At 42.3% G+C, this 14243-nt stretch overlaps 1 protein-coding gene across 1 annotated transcript; it reads left to right on the top strand.

Annotated features, from left to right (window-relative positions):
* The first annotated feature begins 2897 nt into the window (after positions 1 to 2897).
* On the top strand, positions 2898 to 13593 carry pik3ap1 (phosphoinositide-3-kinase adaptor protein 1). Its single transcript, XM_040177767.2, has 17 exons — positions 2898 to 3120; positions 3888 to 4316; positions 4622 to 4866; positions 5149 to 5293; positions 5397 to 5539; positions 6670 to 6802; positions 7056 to 7252; positions 7355 to 7532; positions 7610 to 7672; positions 7746 to 8000; positions 8096 to 8146; positions 8439 to 8632; positions 8720 to 8792; positions 8990 to 9157; positions 9868 to 9935; positions 11121 to 11218; positions 12857 to 13593. The coding sequence occupies exons 1-17, from the start codon at positions 3090 to 3092 to the stop codon at positions 12972 to 12974; spliced, it is 2589 nt and encodes an 862-aa protein (XP_040033701.2). The 5' UTR covers positions 2898 to 3089; the 3' UTR covers positions 12975 to 13593.
* Positions 13594 to 14243: the final 650 nt, after the last annotated feature.

Below are 14243 nucleotides of genomic sequence, written 5' to 3'. Positions count from 1 at the left end.
TCTTATCACAATGAGCGCTGCCGGTGACTCTCAATGAGAAACCAAACACAGTTCCTTTCTTATGCAGGCTATCGTCCAAATAACATTTCAGCTCCAGACCCTTTTTCCCCATTTCAGTTTTCCATTTCAAGATTGCACCCCGTGTCCTCGGCCTGCGCTTTGTCTCCCGCTTCCTCCGCTTTAAAAAGCCTCCCAAACGGCATCAAGTACGAGGTAGAGCTTTCCCGGGACAGGGAGGGGGGGGGTGGGGGAGGTACAGCAAAGAAGACGGTAACATGACCGTTGTGTCGGCAATATTAGAAGTACAGTACCCCACCCCCCCCCCCCCCCCCCCGCACCTTCTGTCACAGCCTCCTGCCTGCGAGAGCTCCGGGCTGCTACTCTGTGAAGGAAGCTAATTTCATGAGCTCATGAAAGTGTTGCAAAGTCTGAAAAATACATGTCTGAATAAGGCCGCACTTATTTCGCATCTCAAAAATTACCTTTTGGGAAATTCCCAACCGGGCGGCACTTTGTGTGTACGTTGTTGGAATCAAATTCCTTTCTGAAAACTGGCACCAATCAGTTTTCTCACACCCATCACAGTAATTATGTGCCTCTCGGCTGCAGGAGGGGGGTTTTCTTACGAGTAACAACGAGTTAACTCACACAACTTGTACAATTATTTCTGCCCTAGTTTAAATTATCATGTAAAACATGTACATTTTTAGAAAAATTTGCCAAGCACAGTTGAGCAGCCTGGTATTAAGCGGTCCGAGCAACATCCCAGAATGCACATGAGGAGTGGATGTAGTCACCGTGGTGTCACACATTAGTTGGCTGACTACAGTGGCGTGCAGCCGGACGCTGGATACAATTGTATAATGAAAACTCAAATGGTATCAACCTGTCAATCCCAAGGTAGCCCCGCCCTAAAGTATGCCTTGCTTTGTGGTCTATGGAAATATCATTTACTCAACGAACATCATAGAAGAAGCCTTGAAAATAGCAATTGGGGACATAACACGGGGAGACTAAAAATAGCCCGGGTAGCAGTAAACTGTTAATGTACGTATTGCTGCTAATCCAGTGCCGGCACAGCAGATTATCACCACGCGTTTGCTCCTTGCGTGACCCTTTGTGCTGCGATCTCAGGTCTCTTTTGTGAACAGACACAAGCTCTCTGGCAGAGTCGCTCTTTGCTGGAAACACACTGCTGACTAAAAAGACAGGATATTGGATAACAAGGTTAAAACACAGCAGAGAAAATATTCCCTTATTAAACTCGGGCTGCAGGGATTTCATTTGAGCCACCTAATAGATAGTGGTTTCAAGCGAGCCCAAACAAAAGGTAACTGGCCGGTCATGCTTATGGTAGCTAATGGCAGAGTTAGAAGAAATTAGGGATTTTTTTTTCTACAGGAAATTGTACTTACAGGCAGGTCATGGATCACCCTGCTCTTCACAGGCAGCTTCTGAAGCTGGAGAGGAGGTTTTGTGCTGCGGCCATTAAAAGGTCTACGTGGGAGAACGAGGTCACAGCAGAAACAAACCTAATTGCATTATTGGAGAAAGAAGATAGCGGTCAGAGAAGTCGATAAAACCTTTGTCTTGGGATTTTATGAATGTCATTAAAGACAGAAAGTTGCTCTATTCTTCATCCTGGCCTGCAGATGTCCAAATTCTGTTTATGCAGGGGGGGGTCGGAGGGGGGCAATGTCCGTATTAAATAATTAGTATGTTGGGATATTACTGTTACAGAGTATTACCCCCTCTTTTCAGGGGGTGTCTGGCTCCTTTCTCTGCATGCTCGCCGGTGATGGCGACGTCCTGTTGGCTCGCGTAGGCGATTCACTGCTGCCCTCTAGTGGCCACAGCGGCGTGGTGCCTCGTGCTTTTATAAGCACGTTATAAGAAAATGGAAAAATTCTTGATCATTTCTAGACACCAAATCCGTGGCAGCAGTGACACAGATGGTTCATTTATCTACAGTATCAGTCAAATATTTGGACACACCTTCTCAGTCAATGCTTTTTTCTTTACTTTTTATTTTTTCTACCTTGTAGATTAATATTTACATGAAGACATCAAACCTGTAAAAAATAAAACCTGTGTGGAACTGTTGCAAAACCATCACAGGTGACTACTGATTGAAAGAATGCGTGTGCTGTTATTAAAAGGTCTCAAATATAAAACATATTCTGGTTTGTTGAGCATTTTTTTGTTTTCCCACATAATTAAATATGTGTTCACTTATAGACTTGATGTCTTCAATAATAATCCACAATGTAGAAAAAATTTAATTAAATAAAGAAAAAAAAACGTTGGAATGGTACTGTACATACATACTGTGTCCTTTAAACATACTTTTACTGTCACTTTGAATACTCATTTTAGCACATATATATATTTAATGTGGGTATATATGTTAGACTCGGCATGTTAAGAGTCAGTCTTGTTGCCTTGTTAAGTGAGCTACGTTAGTTTCACATCACCTTTTATCGCCGCACCGACCAAGGGAGAGAGTTTGCGTTTTGAAACGCACATTTTTATCTATTGTTGTCTGCATCATTGATTGTTAAGGAAGTTAAAAAAACGGAAGAAGCATGCGGCCCACACAAAAGGTGAATTGAAGTATGACGCTTGTGTGAGTTTGTGTGTCTGCAAAATCATTGAACAGAAAGCAAAAGTGTTGCCTACATTAAAGAATAAAGGCTTTATATTTATCTGTATGTCAAGGTTTGTACTTGAACTCAGTCAGCTACCCCGTCTTTTTATTAGATAAATGCTTCTTTTTTTATTCTGTCATTATGAGCTACAATCTATAAACAGATGATAAACTGAATGGCAACATGTGTTCAATGACAGGGTACTAGTGTGTTGCGTTTTCTCACTTTAGCTGTTTCAGGAAGTGGGCCAGAGTCACCAAAATGAGGAAACCGAGTGTTGCTATTAATACAGCAAAGGGCTTCAGTGCAGCTGGTGAAAGCTAAAGCAGTTTCAGTTGAAGAGGACAGAAGCTTTAGTGAACTTCAGTAACCAAAAGGAAAAATTGGGGCTGACGATGCCTTGTGTGGGATGATTTTGTGCTCTTTTGAGGCTTTGCGACGATGGAAGAACCCGACAGAAGTGTACAATTAGGTAAATACGACACATCTTCTACACCGTAACCGTGTTTTAGTTTCTTTCAGTTCTTGAAAATATATTAATTTTGCCCAATGTGGAATAGTCTTTAAGAACCTTTTATCCTTTCTTTTGAAATGTAATTTTATTTAACTGAACCCTCATTGAGAATTCTTCTCTGGGCTCGCAGAAAAAAAGAGGAAGCGAGCATCTCAGCCTTCCTGTACGGTTATATGAATATAAAGGTTATTTTAGAATTTCCCACATGTCTTAACTCGAGCTACGTTACCGCTCCATTAGGAACACTCTGTGTCCTGTCCTCGGTGGACACTGTGAACAAGGGAACACATTCATGTTGGCTTTCTGTCCCAGTTCACGTGTACAGAGGTGAACTTGACCTGATTAAACACTGTAATGAGTCAAACTAAATTACTGTGACCAGTGTTGACACAGAGCGATGTTTGCACAACTCCTGGCTGCCTCGGCGCTGGCGTATCCAACAAACCGGACATTCACTCACTAACCGCAGTCACCTTGACATTTCACAGCGGGACAGCTGCGATGTTGTTAAGGCATTTCCACGGCGAACATTATCCGGCGTGAAGGCCCACACATGACGCGGCGGATGTCGCGTCATGTTTGAGCTGATTACAGGATTGTGACTAATTTCACGTGGTTAGACATGAGCGGCGGTATTTAAGGAACTAATGATGAATACTCTCCGTTCGAAGGCCCCGGTTTGAATGCACTCACTGTACACACTGATCGCTTCTTCTGCCTCACAGGCCTTGAACACCAATCACCTTCGCCTCGCGAGCTGCTGGTTCTGCACGCGGCCGAGGCGCAGGAATGGGCCGCCTACTTGCAGCAGATCTTGAAGTCCTCCAAAAAGTTCCGCAAGAAGTCCATTTTGCTGTACGCGGTGGACCTGGACGATCAGCTCCACGGGCGCGACTTTGAAAGCTTACAGAGCTGCGAGTGCGTTGTGCTGCTCCTCAGCGCCGCCATCCTGAGCATGCTGTGTGACCCTGAGGTGCAGGGAGCGCTGCTGGGCCTCCTCCAGCCTCCGCAGAGGGTGGTGGTGCTGCTGTGCGGCGTGCAGGAGGACGACGTGCCGACGGAGTGGCTCCAGGACTGGCCCAACTTCAGGAAGCTCTACCCTGACGACGAGCCCGCGCTCTACATTTCCACCGTTTTGCAGTCCATCTCTGATAGTACGCAAAAAACCCATGTCACTATTTGTTTTCCTGCCTTTAAAGATGCCCCACTTCTGTAGCGTGTTATGACACCTGTATTCTATAACTGGTTCACCATAACCCACAGAAACACGACATATATCGTCTCACTTGCCTATCGAATGGTTCATGTGGTGAAGTTTGAGCTTCACTCTACTCCATTGGAATGGAACATCTGGAGCGGCATGACTCGTCGTCGTCATGACGCCTTTCCGGGAGAGAGACGAGATAATCAGAGTAAATACAGGTTATGTTATTCATTCATTTGTTTCTGCGTTCAAAAGGCAGACGACTGGAGGCCAAACATAAGAGCCGAGCTGTAGCCGCGCCAGAGTTGCACGTAACCGCGGCCTCTTCGCCTGAGAATCCTGACACCGATGAAACGGAGGGAGCGGTGTCAGAGGAGACACGAGAAGCTGTCCAGGAGGATGAAGAACCAGCGGCCACAGAGAAGTCCACAAGCGAGGAGCTCAGCGAAGCCACGGGCCTCACCTGCCTCACCGTTCAGCCGAGCCGAGTCCTGTGCGGGGTAGGACGTGAACTGATTACTTATACGTAACACCAGTACGAATCAGAGCTGCTTCCATGGCAACGCCAAGTGTAACAAGTGTCTCAATCCACACTGATTTACACTCAATTGAATTAGTTTGAGTGAGATAGACGACTATGTGCAGAAATATGAGGTATTTACATTCTGTTATTGCTGTTTAGGGTTTGTGGTGGTATCAACAGTATTCTAGAGATGTATAAGAAATGTCCTTGTAGAACCACTAACAAGCTATATTGAACCTGTTTTCCCTTTTTTGTTAAGGAACGGGAGAAACTTTTTATCATTTTCACGGATAAAATAGACGATGGGTCAGTACTGGAAGTGGAGTTTTCACTGGAAAATATATCTGCCCAAAGGGTCCCAGGCACATTAGAGAATGAATACACTATAAGTGTTACTGCACCTGGTAAGTGTTACAGCAAAGTCATTTATCCTTAATATTTTTTTCTTTGTGATCATTTTCAAATGTTCAATCTGAAACGATTGCGTTTCCTGTTCCTGCCCACTAGATATGCCTGCTGGAGTGATATCACTCACCATGTGCTCTGACCAATACTCCGTCAGCTTGAGGCCTGTCACTTATTACACCAATATGGGGGAGGTCAGCCGGTATCTCGAAGCTGCTGCTGATCCTGTTAATTTCATCTGCCAGGTGAGAAACATTCCCTATACTTTCCCATTTGGAGGTGTGAGGCTTTTTCTTCTTCATTAACGTTGATAACGCCCCCATACACATTACTGGGTTAGCTTTGTGCAATGTGCAAATACTCTGGCACGTGCCCAAGAATTGGAGAGATGCCCCTAAATGAGGGGTCACTAACTGGCGGACCGCGGCCCGGATCCGGAGCCAGAAGCCGTCACATCTGGATCCGGACCAAAAGCTAAAAAAAACACGGTTGTGCTTTTAACACGTCTGAGCGCACTTTCAGACCATCTCACCATCCCATATATATATATATATATATATATATATATATATATATATATATATATATATACTATTAAACTGTTGAAATGTGTTTTTAGATTTAATATTTATAATTTGCTGAGACTGTCGAGTCCAAAAGTAGACGTGGTAAGATGTGTTTTTAGCTTTATTATTTATAATTTGGCGCAGGGGTAGAGAGGGTGCGCTGGAAACCGCAAGAGTGGCGGTTCGTGCCCCGGCTGCTCCATGTCCCATGTCAAAGTGTCCCTGAGCAAGACACCAAACCCCGAATTGCTCCACCGGGCAAAAATGTAAAAAGCTGTTGGTTCTTTGTTACGTGACTATAAATATTGTCAAAGAGTTTTTGAATTGATTGATTTGTCAATATTGATAACATGCACATGTTGATACAACTCTATTCCTATTGAATCACACAGTCAGGACCTTTGCTTCTAGAATTTTTCTGTAATTGGATTCACATTTTATTTGAATAGAACAAGTGCAGCAATAGTGAAGTTCAGACAACTTGACAAAAAAACTTGAACAAAGGAAACTCAATATGCTGTTAGATAAAATTGAATCATTGGTGAATGTATGTATGCATGTAAGTCTTTCACAAGCTGATATTTATTGTTTTTACTGGGATCAATCGACCAGCAGGAGTTGGGTCTCAGTTTGGGTCTATTTTTTAAAAGTGCTTTTGACCAGACAGAAGCAAAAAAACAAAAGCATAATAGAACTGCTACAATAATGTGGATACAAACAAAAAAATAAGGCCGTGAATGAGGCCCATTCAGACATTTAGCTGATGTTAAACAGCTCTTCATGACATGTGGGTAATTCTGTACTTTCAGGCCTTCAACTTGACAGCCAATGCAACTGAATCACTGGACAAAATGCTGACCGACTCTTTGAAATCCATGATGCCTGCAACTGGTCTTCAGCTGTTTGGAATCAGACAGATTGAAGAAAACAATATGACGTCATGTGAGTACATTTCTTGCTCTAGTAGTTGCTGAAACGTTTTTATTTGAGGGCATTCCCAAACTATTTTCCCAAAGTCCGGGGCCCTTGTGCTGGTTTTTCAAATCAATGAGGAGCGAATACCTGGAAGCAAATCTGATCCATGTCCGCCTGCCTGCCTGTTTTTTGGATGTATCACAATTAAAAAGCATATTAAAGGAGTCAAATATCATTGTATGTATAAGCCAGTTTCATCTGATTGCATTTTGCCCTTCAGATCAGCGTAATGAGGAGCTCCCCACGCTGCTCCACTTTGCTGCTAAGTACGGCCTGAAGAAGCTGACCACCGTTCTCCTGCAGTGTCCCGGGGCTCTGCAGGCTTACAGCGTGATGAACAAGTCTGGAGCCTACCCAAACACGCTGGCAGAAAAGAGCGGCTTCTCTGACCTCAGACAGTTCATGGATGAGTTTGTTGTGAGTCCAGCGGTGAAAGCTTATTTCTATGTAGCATCAAGCGATTGTGTTGGGTTCTTCAGTTCACTCTGTGAGTGTTTTCTCATGTTGGAACAAATCTAGGAGACGGCAGCTATGCTCAAGTCTCACATTGAAGACTCCATCGACAAAGAGGAATGCGTGGAGGTGTATGAGTCGATGGTAACTACATCTCAAGACATCATGATGAAGTACTCGGGCGGCCCGGAGGACGTCTATGAGTCGATGCTGGGGATTGATCCTGCATGTGCAGGGGACTTATGTAAGATAAACACAATTTGATTCATTGAAACTAACGAGGACGACTGTACAAAACTTATGGTTCAACAATTTTTTCAGATGAGGTGATGAGTGCAGTAGACGAGAACCCAGAGGAAGCTATGCTGAGGAAGTTCTTTCAAGGTATACATTTAAAAGAATGGCCTTGAATACGAAGATTTATAGTATACTGTGTATAATATATTGTGTCCTTCAGCAAAACCGCATGCCGGTGTACAACAGGAGCACAACCACCACCTTAAGAGTGAGGAGGAGGAAAAGGGAAGCGCTTATGACTTTAAAGAAATTGAAGAAGAGGAGGACGTATACAACCTCTCCCTAGAGGATATCTATGATACTGTGGATGATAACGACATCTTCAACCTCGGAGTCCTGAACCGCCCACCGGCCCCCATCCCCAGACCTGAGTCCATGACTGACCTTGAAAAGCCTCAGAACTACATCTCCAGAGGTATCAGGCCGTCTCTTTTTATTTCCCCCCAAATCCCACCAGCTTCCATCAAATTGCTCTCCGTGCAGAACGATATAACTTATTATTTCTGACAGTATTTTCAGATAAAGCCCAGAGTAAAACGCTGGAAAGGGAATTCTCTGCAGGTAATGTCATCTTTTTGTAAAACTGATTATAATCGTATTGGTTGCATAACAAGCTCAAGGACATTATTCTGTTGTATTAAAAAATCAGCTCCAACAATCAACATTTCTGCCAGTTTGGACAGTATTTAAGTTTTCAACATTTGTAATTGAAAGTTGTTGTTTTTTGCACCTCATCAGACAATGAAGACCAATGCTTGCGTCTTGTATTTGGATTTGTGTTTGCTGTGCAGCTAGTGAGAGATGAAATAACGCAAAGCGAAACATTTCGCAATATCCTTTTTCCCCCATTCAGCTCCCCCCGAGGCGTCTCCCCTCTCTCCTCTTTATGACCCCTACGCGGGGATGAAGACACCTGGGCAGAGGCAGCTCATTTCGCTGCAGGAGAGAGTGAAGGTGGGGGAAATTACCGTGGATGAGGCCGTCCAAGATTTCAAGTCCTGGCAGTTTGACAATGAGCGGCGATCCAGCTCCATTCGCTATCAGCAGGTAGATCAAATATCCGCACTCCGCGGTCGCCGATCGGTGGTCCGGCGAGACTTCTCACGTGTGTGCTGTTTTGTTTTTGTCCCTCAGGAAAATCTGAAGAGGTTACGCGACAGCATCACCAGACGCCACAAAGAGAGGGAAAAGACAGGAAAGGAGCTCGGTAGAATAATTTGACTACAATTTGAATATTTCTGTTATTCCTTATGAATCAAATGGCTTGATTGGCGCGATAATACAAACTTCCACGGTGAAGTGGCTTGCTTTACATTTATGAAATGGATCATGGGCAGCACACAGCGCAATATTATATCCCGCCGACTGTACAGGGTACATTTTATGTGGTCTCTCCCCTCTTAGATTTTGAGATAAGTGCTCCGCTGCAGAGGAACTTCAACTGGGGCTCCAATGTGACGCTAGAGTGTTCCGTCTACGACCCGGCACCCAGAATAGCCGCTCCTCCTCCCCCGGTGCCTCAGAGTATCCAGCGAAGCACCTGGAAGACGGGCAGCACGTCCAGCACATCCAGTGAGTCCCAATCCTTGGTTTTGTTGATTTGTGGAAAGAACTGTCCCCTCGGTGACTGGATGCGTGTGGCACTCATCAGAAGTGTCTTGTGCACTTGTATAAAATAGTTTATCATTCAAAACAAGAACACAGTATTTGTTCAGTAAGGAGAGAAGTTTTTCAAAGGCACAAAAAAACCCTTGTGATTGCATATGACAGAATGCACCAAACTGCACCAACCAGCCTTCGTCACTTCACTTCCTGGTCAAATTAGTATTTCACCGGCATCCATGTGCAACACCGGGCTCTACGTACTAAGGCTGTTTGGCTTGTTTGTGGTCAGAACTAAATAATGAGGGCCAAAGTGTCGGTTCTCAGCTCCTAGCAGTAAGTCCATGAGACCACATTGGGGGCGAAACCCCCAAAAAATGTTGTATTGCCGATATATAAACTGTCAAGCCGAAGGCTGTCAAGAGTTTGCTGACAGCCTCCTCCTCATTCTCACAGACTTAGTCTGCCTGTCCTCTGTTTTAATCTCGCTCCAGTCGCTCATGCTTCTGCCTGCAGACGTGTTGCATAACTGTAACGTCTTTATTGCGAGACTCGAGCAGGTATTTTTATCCCCATTCGGCGGCACATCTTTCACCTCACCACAAGCACAGATGTTGTCGAAACTCAAAATCACGTGTTTTCTTTCTGTACTTTCTGTTTTTTTTCGTGCGTTACATCAGGTACTGAGAGCAACAGGCTCAGCACTCATAGCACCTTCAGCGGCAGCGGGACAGACCCGGACTTTGAGGTGAGCAAGAGTCAAACATCAACAGCAGGTTCAGTGCACGTGGAAACATCTTCAAAAAGACACCATAAGAGTTGCTGTTGCTGCGTTGGGGTTTGGAAACCAAAACCCCACTTTCGCTTGTGATGCTGTACATGTCAAACATGTATCTGTGCAGGAAGTGTGCATGACATGACAGAAGTGCAACAGAGAAGTAGACAAAAAGTCTGATCTTCATTTTAGTTATTTAGTCACCTGGTATTTCCCTCAGTCCCTAAAACTACTCACAAGTGCAGATGTGGGTATAGTTCAGAGTTAGACCTGAATTCTTATGTCGTGTGAAAGCCTTTGAGGCGCGCACAGCTGGCTGGTTTCTCAGAATCCCCCCGTGTAATCAGAAATGTACGTGTTTTTTTTTATAGATTTCAATACTCGGCTGTATTTTTAACCCTGACTCCGTAAGAGTCTCTTATCTGATATTGGCAGATAGGTCTGCAAACAACAAACATTTTCTTTATTCATCAATCGTTCATACCGTTTTGATTATCAATTATCAACATGTCATTAACATGTTCCTAATGGGGATATTTTAAAAATAGTAAAACCCAAAGATTTGCAGTTTCGTGTTACACAACTTATACAATAAAACATTTTTTGTCCACTCTTTTAGTCCAAAATTATGAAATGTGTCTTTACCTGTTGAAAATGGTATGTTGACACACATCCTATGATATCCAGACAGGACAGATGCCAACAGATGTACTTAGCTATTTAAAGTAGTAGCTGGTGCTATGTATGCTAAGTATGATGAAAACGGATATCAACAGGAACAAAGAAATTCCGACAGACTAAAGACAACCCCCCCACCCTCATGTGTGTCCCTTTGCTAAATGTGACACCCCCTCTCCACCAACCATTTCCTGCCAGTCAGCAGCTGCTTTAATAAGGCTAAAACAAATTGTTATGGTTTGTCTTTGACCCCAAGCGCACAACACCAGACAGAGTTTATTATAACTATAATTATTATTATTAAGAAAGTAGATACAACAAATTTTCTGAGAACTTACAACTATAGAGTGTTTGGCATTTCTGCTGGAAAAATAGATGTGGGTTAATAATTGATTCGATTGATCCAGTAGTTCTGCTTTAAATTGTCGTGGAAGAATCTGACTTGTCCAAATGCGTGTTTCTTTTTTCGTGTTTCAAAAGGACATAATGGAAAACGCTCCTCCGCCACGTCCTCCGCGGCTGTCTGATCCTGCACCCCTCGCTTCTGCACCCAGGATTCCACCAAGGCTCCCTGACAGGTCAGTCTGACGACCAGTGATGGAGGTTACTGATCAATGCAGAGTCGTATCGAACAATACACTTTGATACAATCGTATATAAAAGAAAACCATGTAGCAAACAATTATACTGCAATGTGTCAGTGCCAAGTAGAGTGCTGCAGGGATGACGTGTTTGTAGGCCTTTCATTTCAACATTAACATCTACCGGTTCCCTCGGCTGATGGGATTTTTCTATTGGATTTTGGATTATTACAAAAAATGTTCCACTTTTAGGATACTCTTCATAACACCACTTTATTTATTTTTGAAGAGTGAATGCAATATGGGGGAGTAAATAGCTGTTACTAGGTACTATGTATAGAGCATTTCTACCAGAGGTGTGAGAGTATAAGCCTGGAGGTGTGAAGGAAACAGACGGAGAGACGGACACAGAATCTACAGGAAGCATTTCTAATAAGTTACGAGGAGAAAACGCTCACCTTTCATTGATTCACAGCTGTGTATTAGGGAGGAAGCTTTTGTACACAGAGAGGAGATAGCACAGACTTTCACACAAGTGGAAGCTCATGATCACATATCATGACACCCAAAGTGGTTCGCCTGTGAAATATAACGGAATTGCTGTAGCTTTCTTTATAAAAAAGTGCAGTTTGGTCATCTTAAATGAGAAAGGTGTTGGTTTCTCTTTAAAAGGTGTGATAAAAACGTGTGTACTGCAGCAAAACAGGTACAAACCTTGATACACAAGTAGTTTGTCAGTCATTGAAAACATTGATTGAAATATAATGTAGTGTTTATATACTGACCATGTTTGTCCACAGTAAGTAAACCTATGACCACTTCATTAAGTAATGTTTCTTAAATAAATGTAAGAGTGAGTAAGGTACTGAACTCTAATTAATGCAATCTGTTGACGGGAAAACACTCGGTCAAACATGCACTCAGAACAGAATAGTGGAAGATATAGCTACTGCTAGCTTAGCCTCAACTAAAGCTTAATGGCCAGATGTGCCCAACACTATAGCTGTTCTCTTTGTTAATTTACATTGACTCAATTTGTTACTCCACATACTACACAACTAAATGAGATCATGTGATGACAAAAAATAACTCCAGTTAAAGCTAACTAGCTTAGCAGCGTAACACCAGCTGAGCTGACATTCATGTTAGCTATGATGAACAACCTAATAAAACATTCAATTGTGTTGACATTTTAACTTAATTTATTGTATTGTTTTCAGTCAAAGTCTTGGAGTTGAAAAAGCGCATTTTGTGTGTGGAGACGTTGGTCCTCTGATAGTAACGTGAAGTAAGGGGAGTGTACCTGCATTTTTAATGTTTTGTGTAGGTTCTACTGCTTCAACCGTTGTGCATTATATAATAAGCCTTAACAGGCACAACAAAAATATTACAACCTTTTCACTATGTCATGGCTGGAGGCGTCATGTTTTCTGTTAGTTTGTTGGTCCAGTCCAGTGAATTAACAAATATTACAAACTTTTTTACTTGGGTAAGGAGGCACAATGATGACCTGATTATGGTGTATAGGTCAAAAGTCATGGGGACCTAATTGGGTGTATTCCGCCAGTGAATAATCCTATGATTTTCTAACCCTGAGTTAGAAAAGTTACTCACAGCGCCGTCTGTTTCCCGTAGGATACCAGAGAAGATGCTGCATGAGCGCTACATATCCTGCCCGACTCGAGCGCTTCCTCAAAGACCAAACCAGAGACAAACAAACTCAGCCCCTCCCGTGCCGCGACGCCTGCGCTGATTGACCCATGTCTACTTCCGTTAGGTTTAGTTTTAAAGTAATAAATATTTTAAGAGGGATGCTGAAGTCAGGCAGACAGCGTTTCCTCGGTAAACCACCATCAGGATTTAATAGTATGAATATTGTGTTAATAACATGTTTAGTTAATTCATTTTTGTGAATCTGTGTAATTGAGTTCCCTGTATTGTTCAATGTTTTTGTTTGTTATATGGGCGGAGTGAGTCTGTGATTTACTGTGTTGTCAATATTTTACCTCTAATAACCATGGAACATTTAACAATTTTATTGTGGCAACTGAAAGGTAAACATGTTCTTATTTGCCTTAAGTATGTGTTGGGGAAAAGCATAAATAATTGACCTAATTTAAATGGGGGATTGAAAACTTAATTATGGTATTTAAACATATTTGGTAATGGATGTCATGTTAACTCAGCCATGAGATAAAAATAATATCCTTTTTTACAATTAAACAAAAGATATTATTTTTATTTATATCTTTCTTAACTTGTAGAATTCATACATAAACAATATAGTAACCTTTAGGAAGTTTGGTTGTACATCGGTCATATTCTGAATTTTGTCATGAAATATGCAAATATATATTTTACTTTTATACCAATTGAATGTGTTCTTCTTGTTATTATCTCCTTTGTGAACAGTATTTTTCTTTTCTTGTGCAGTTAGAGGTCTGGTCACTTGGTAGCGCTCCATATTCTCTTTTTGGATTCCACTATGGTCTGATAGGTATGTAGAAACCCGTTTCCAAGTAGATATATAAGCACGCAACAATTGAAGATAAATTAATTATCCAAGCTGCCAAATCGGTCCCCTCCAAAAAGCTCTGGGAGGAGAGACACATGTATAAAGTCACAGAGAGTGTAGCCTGGACTTCTGGTAAAAACCTCCAAAGTAAAAGCTCCACTGCTAAATACACGTTATAGTGAAACATTGCAAGCATGCTTTAAATTAAAGAGTGTCTCATTTATTTAATTATTCACTATATTGATTTGGGAATAGCAACCCAATGAATTTAATTATTCACTACATTGATTTGAGAACAGCAACCTAATGCAGATTGTCTGCATTTTTATATGCAAAATGTATGTATTTAATGTAGACAAATAGATCGCTTTGCAATATTATTATGTTCTCAATTGTTCGAGTGACTCTGTGATATCGCGGTTTTGATCATAAAACCTGCCTTTTTTACCTCTTAACATTATAGCATATTTAGCGAAGTGTTTTTCTTTTACTGGCTTTAACTTTTAA

Source organism: Gasterosteus aculeatus, chromosome 6 (assembly GCF_964276395.1).
Source record: "Gasterosteus aculeatus chromosome 6, fGasAcu3.hap1.1, whole genome shotgun sequence".
Lineage (NCBI taxonomy): Eukaryota > Metazoa > Chordata > Actinopteri > Perciformes > Gasterosteidae > Gasterosteus > Gasterosteus aculeatus.
Note: the sequence above shows the minus strand (reverse complement) of the source record. Positions and strands in the feature narration are given on the sequence as shown.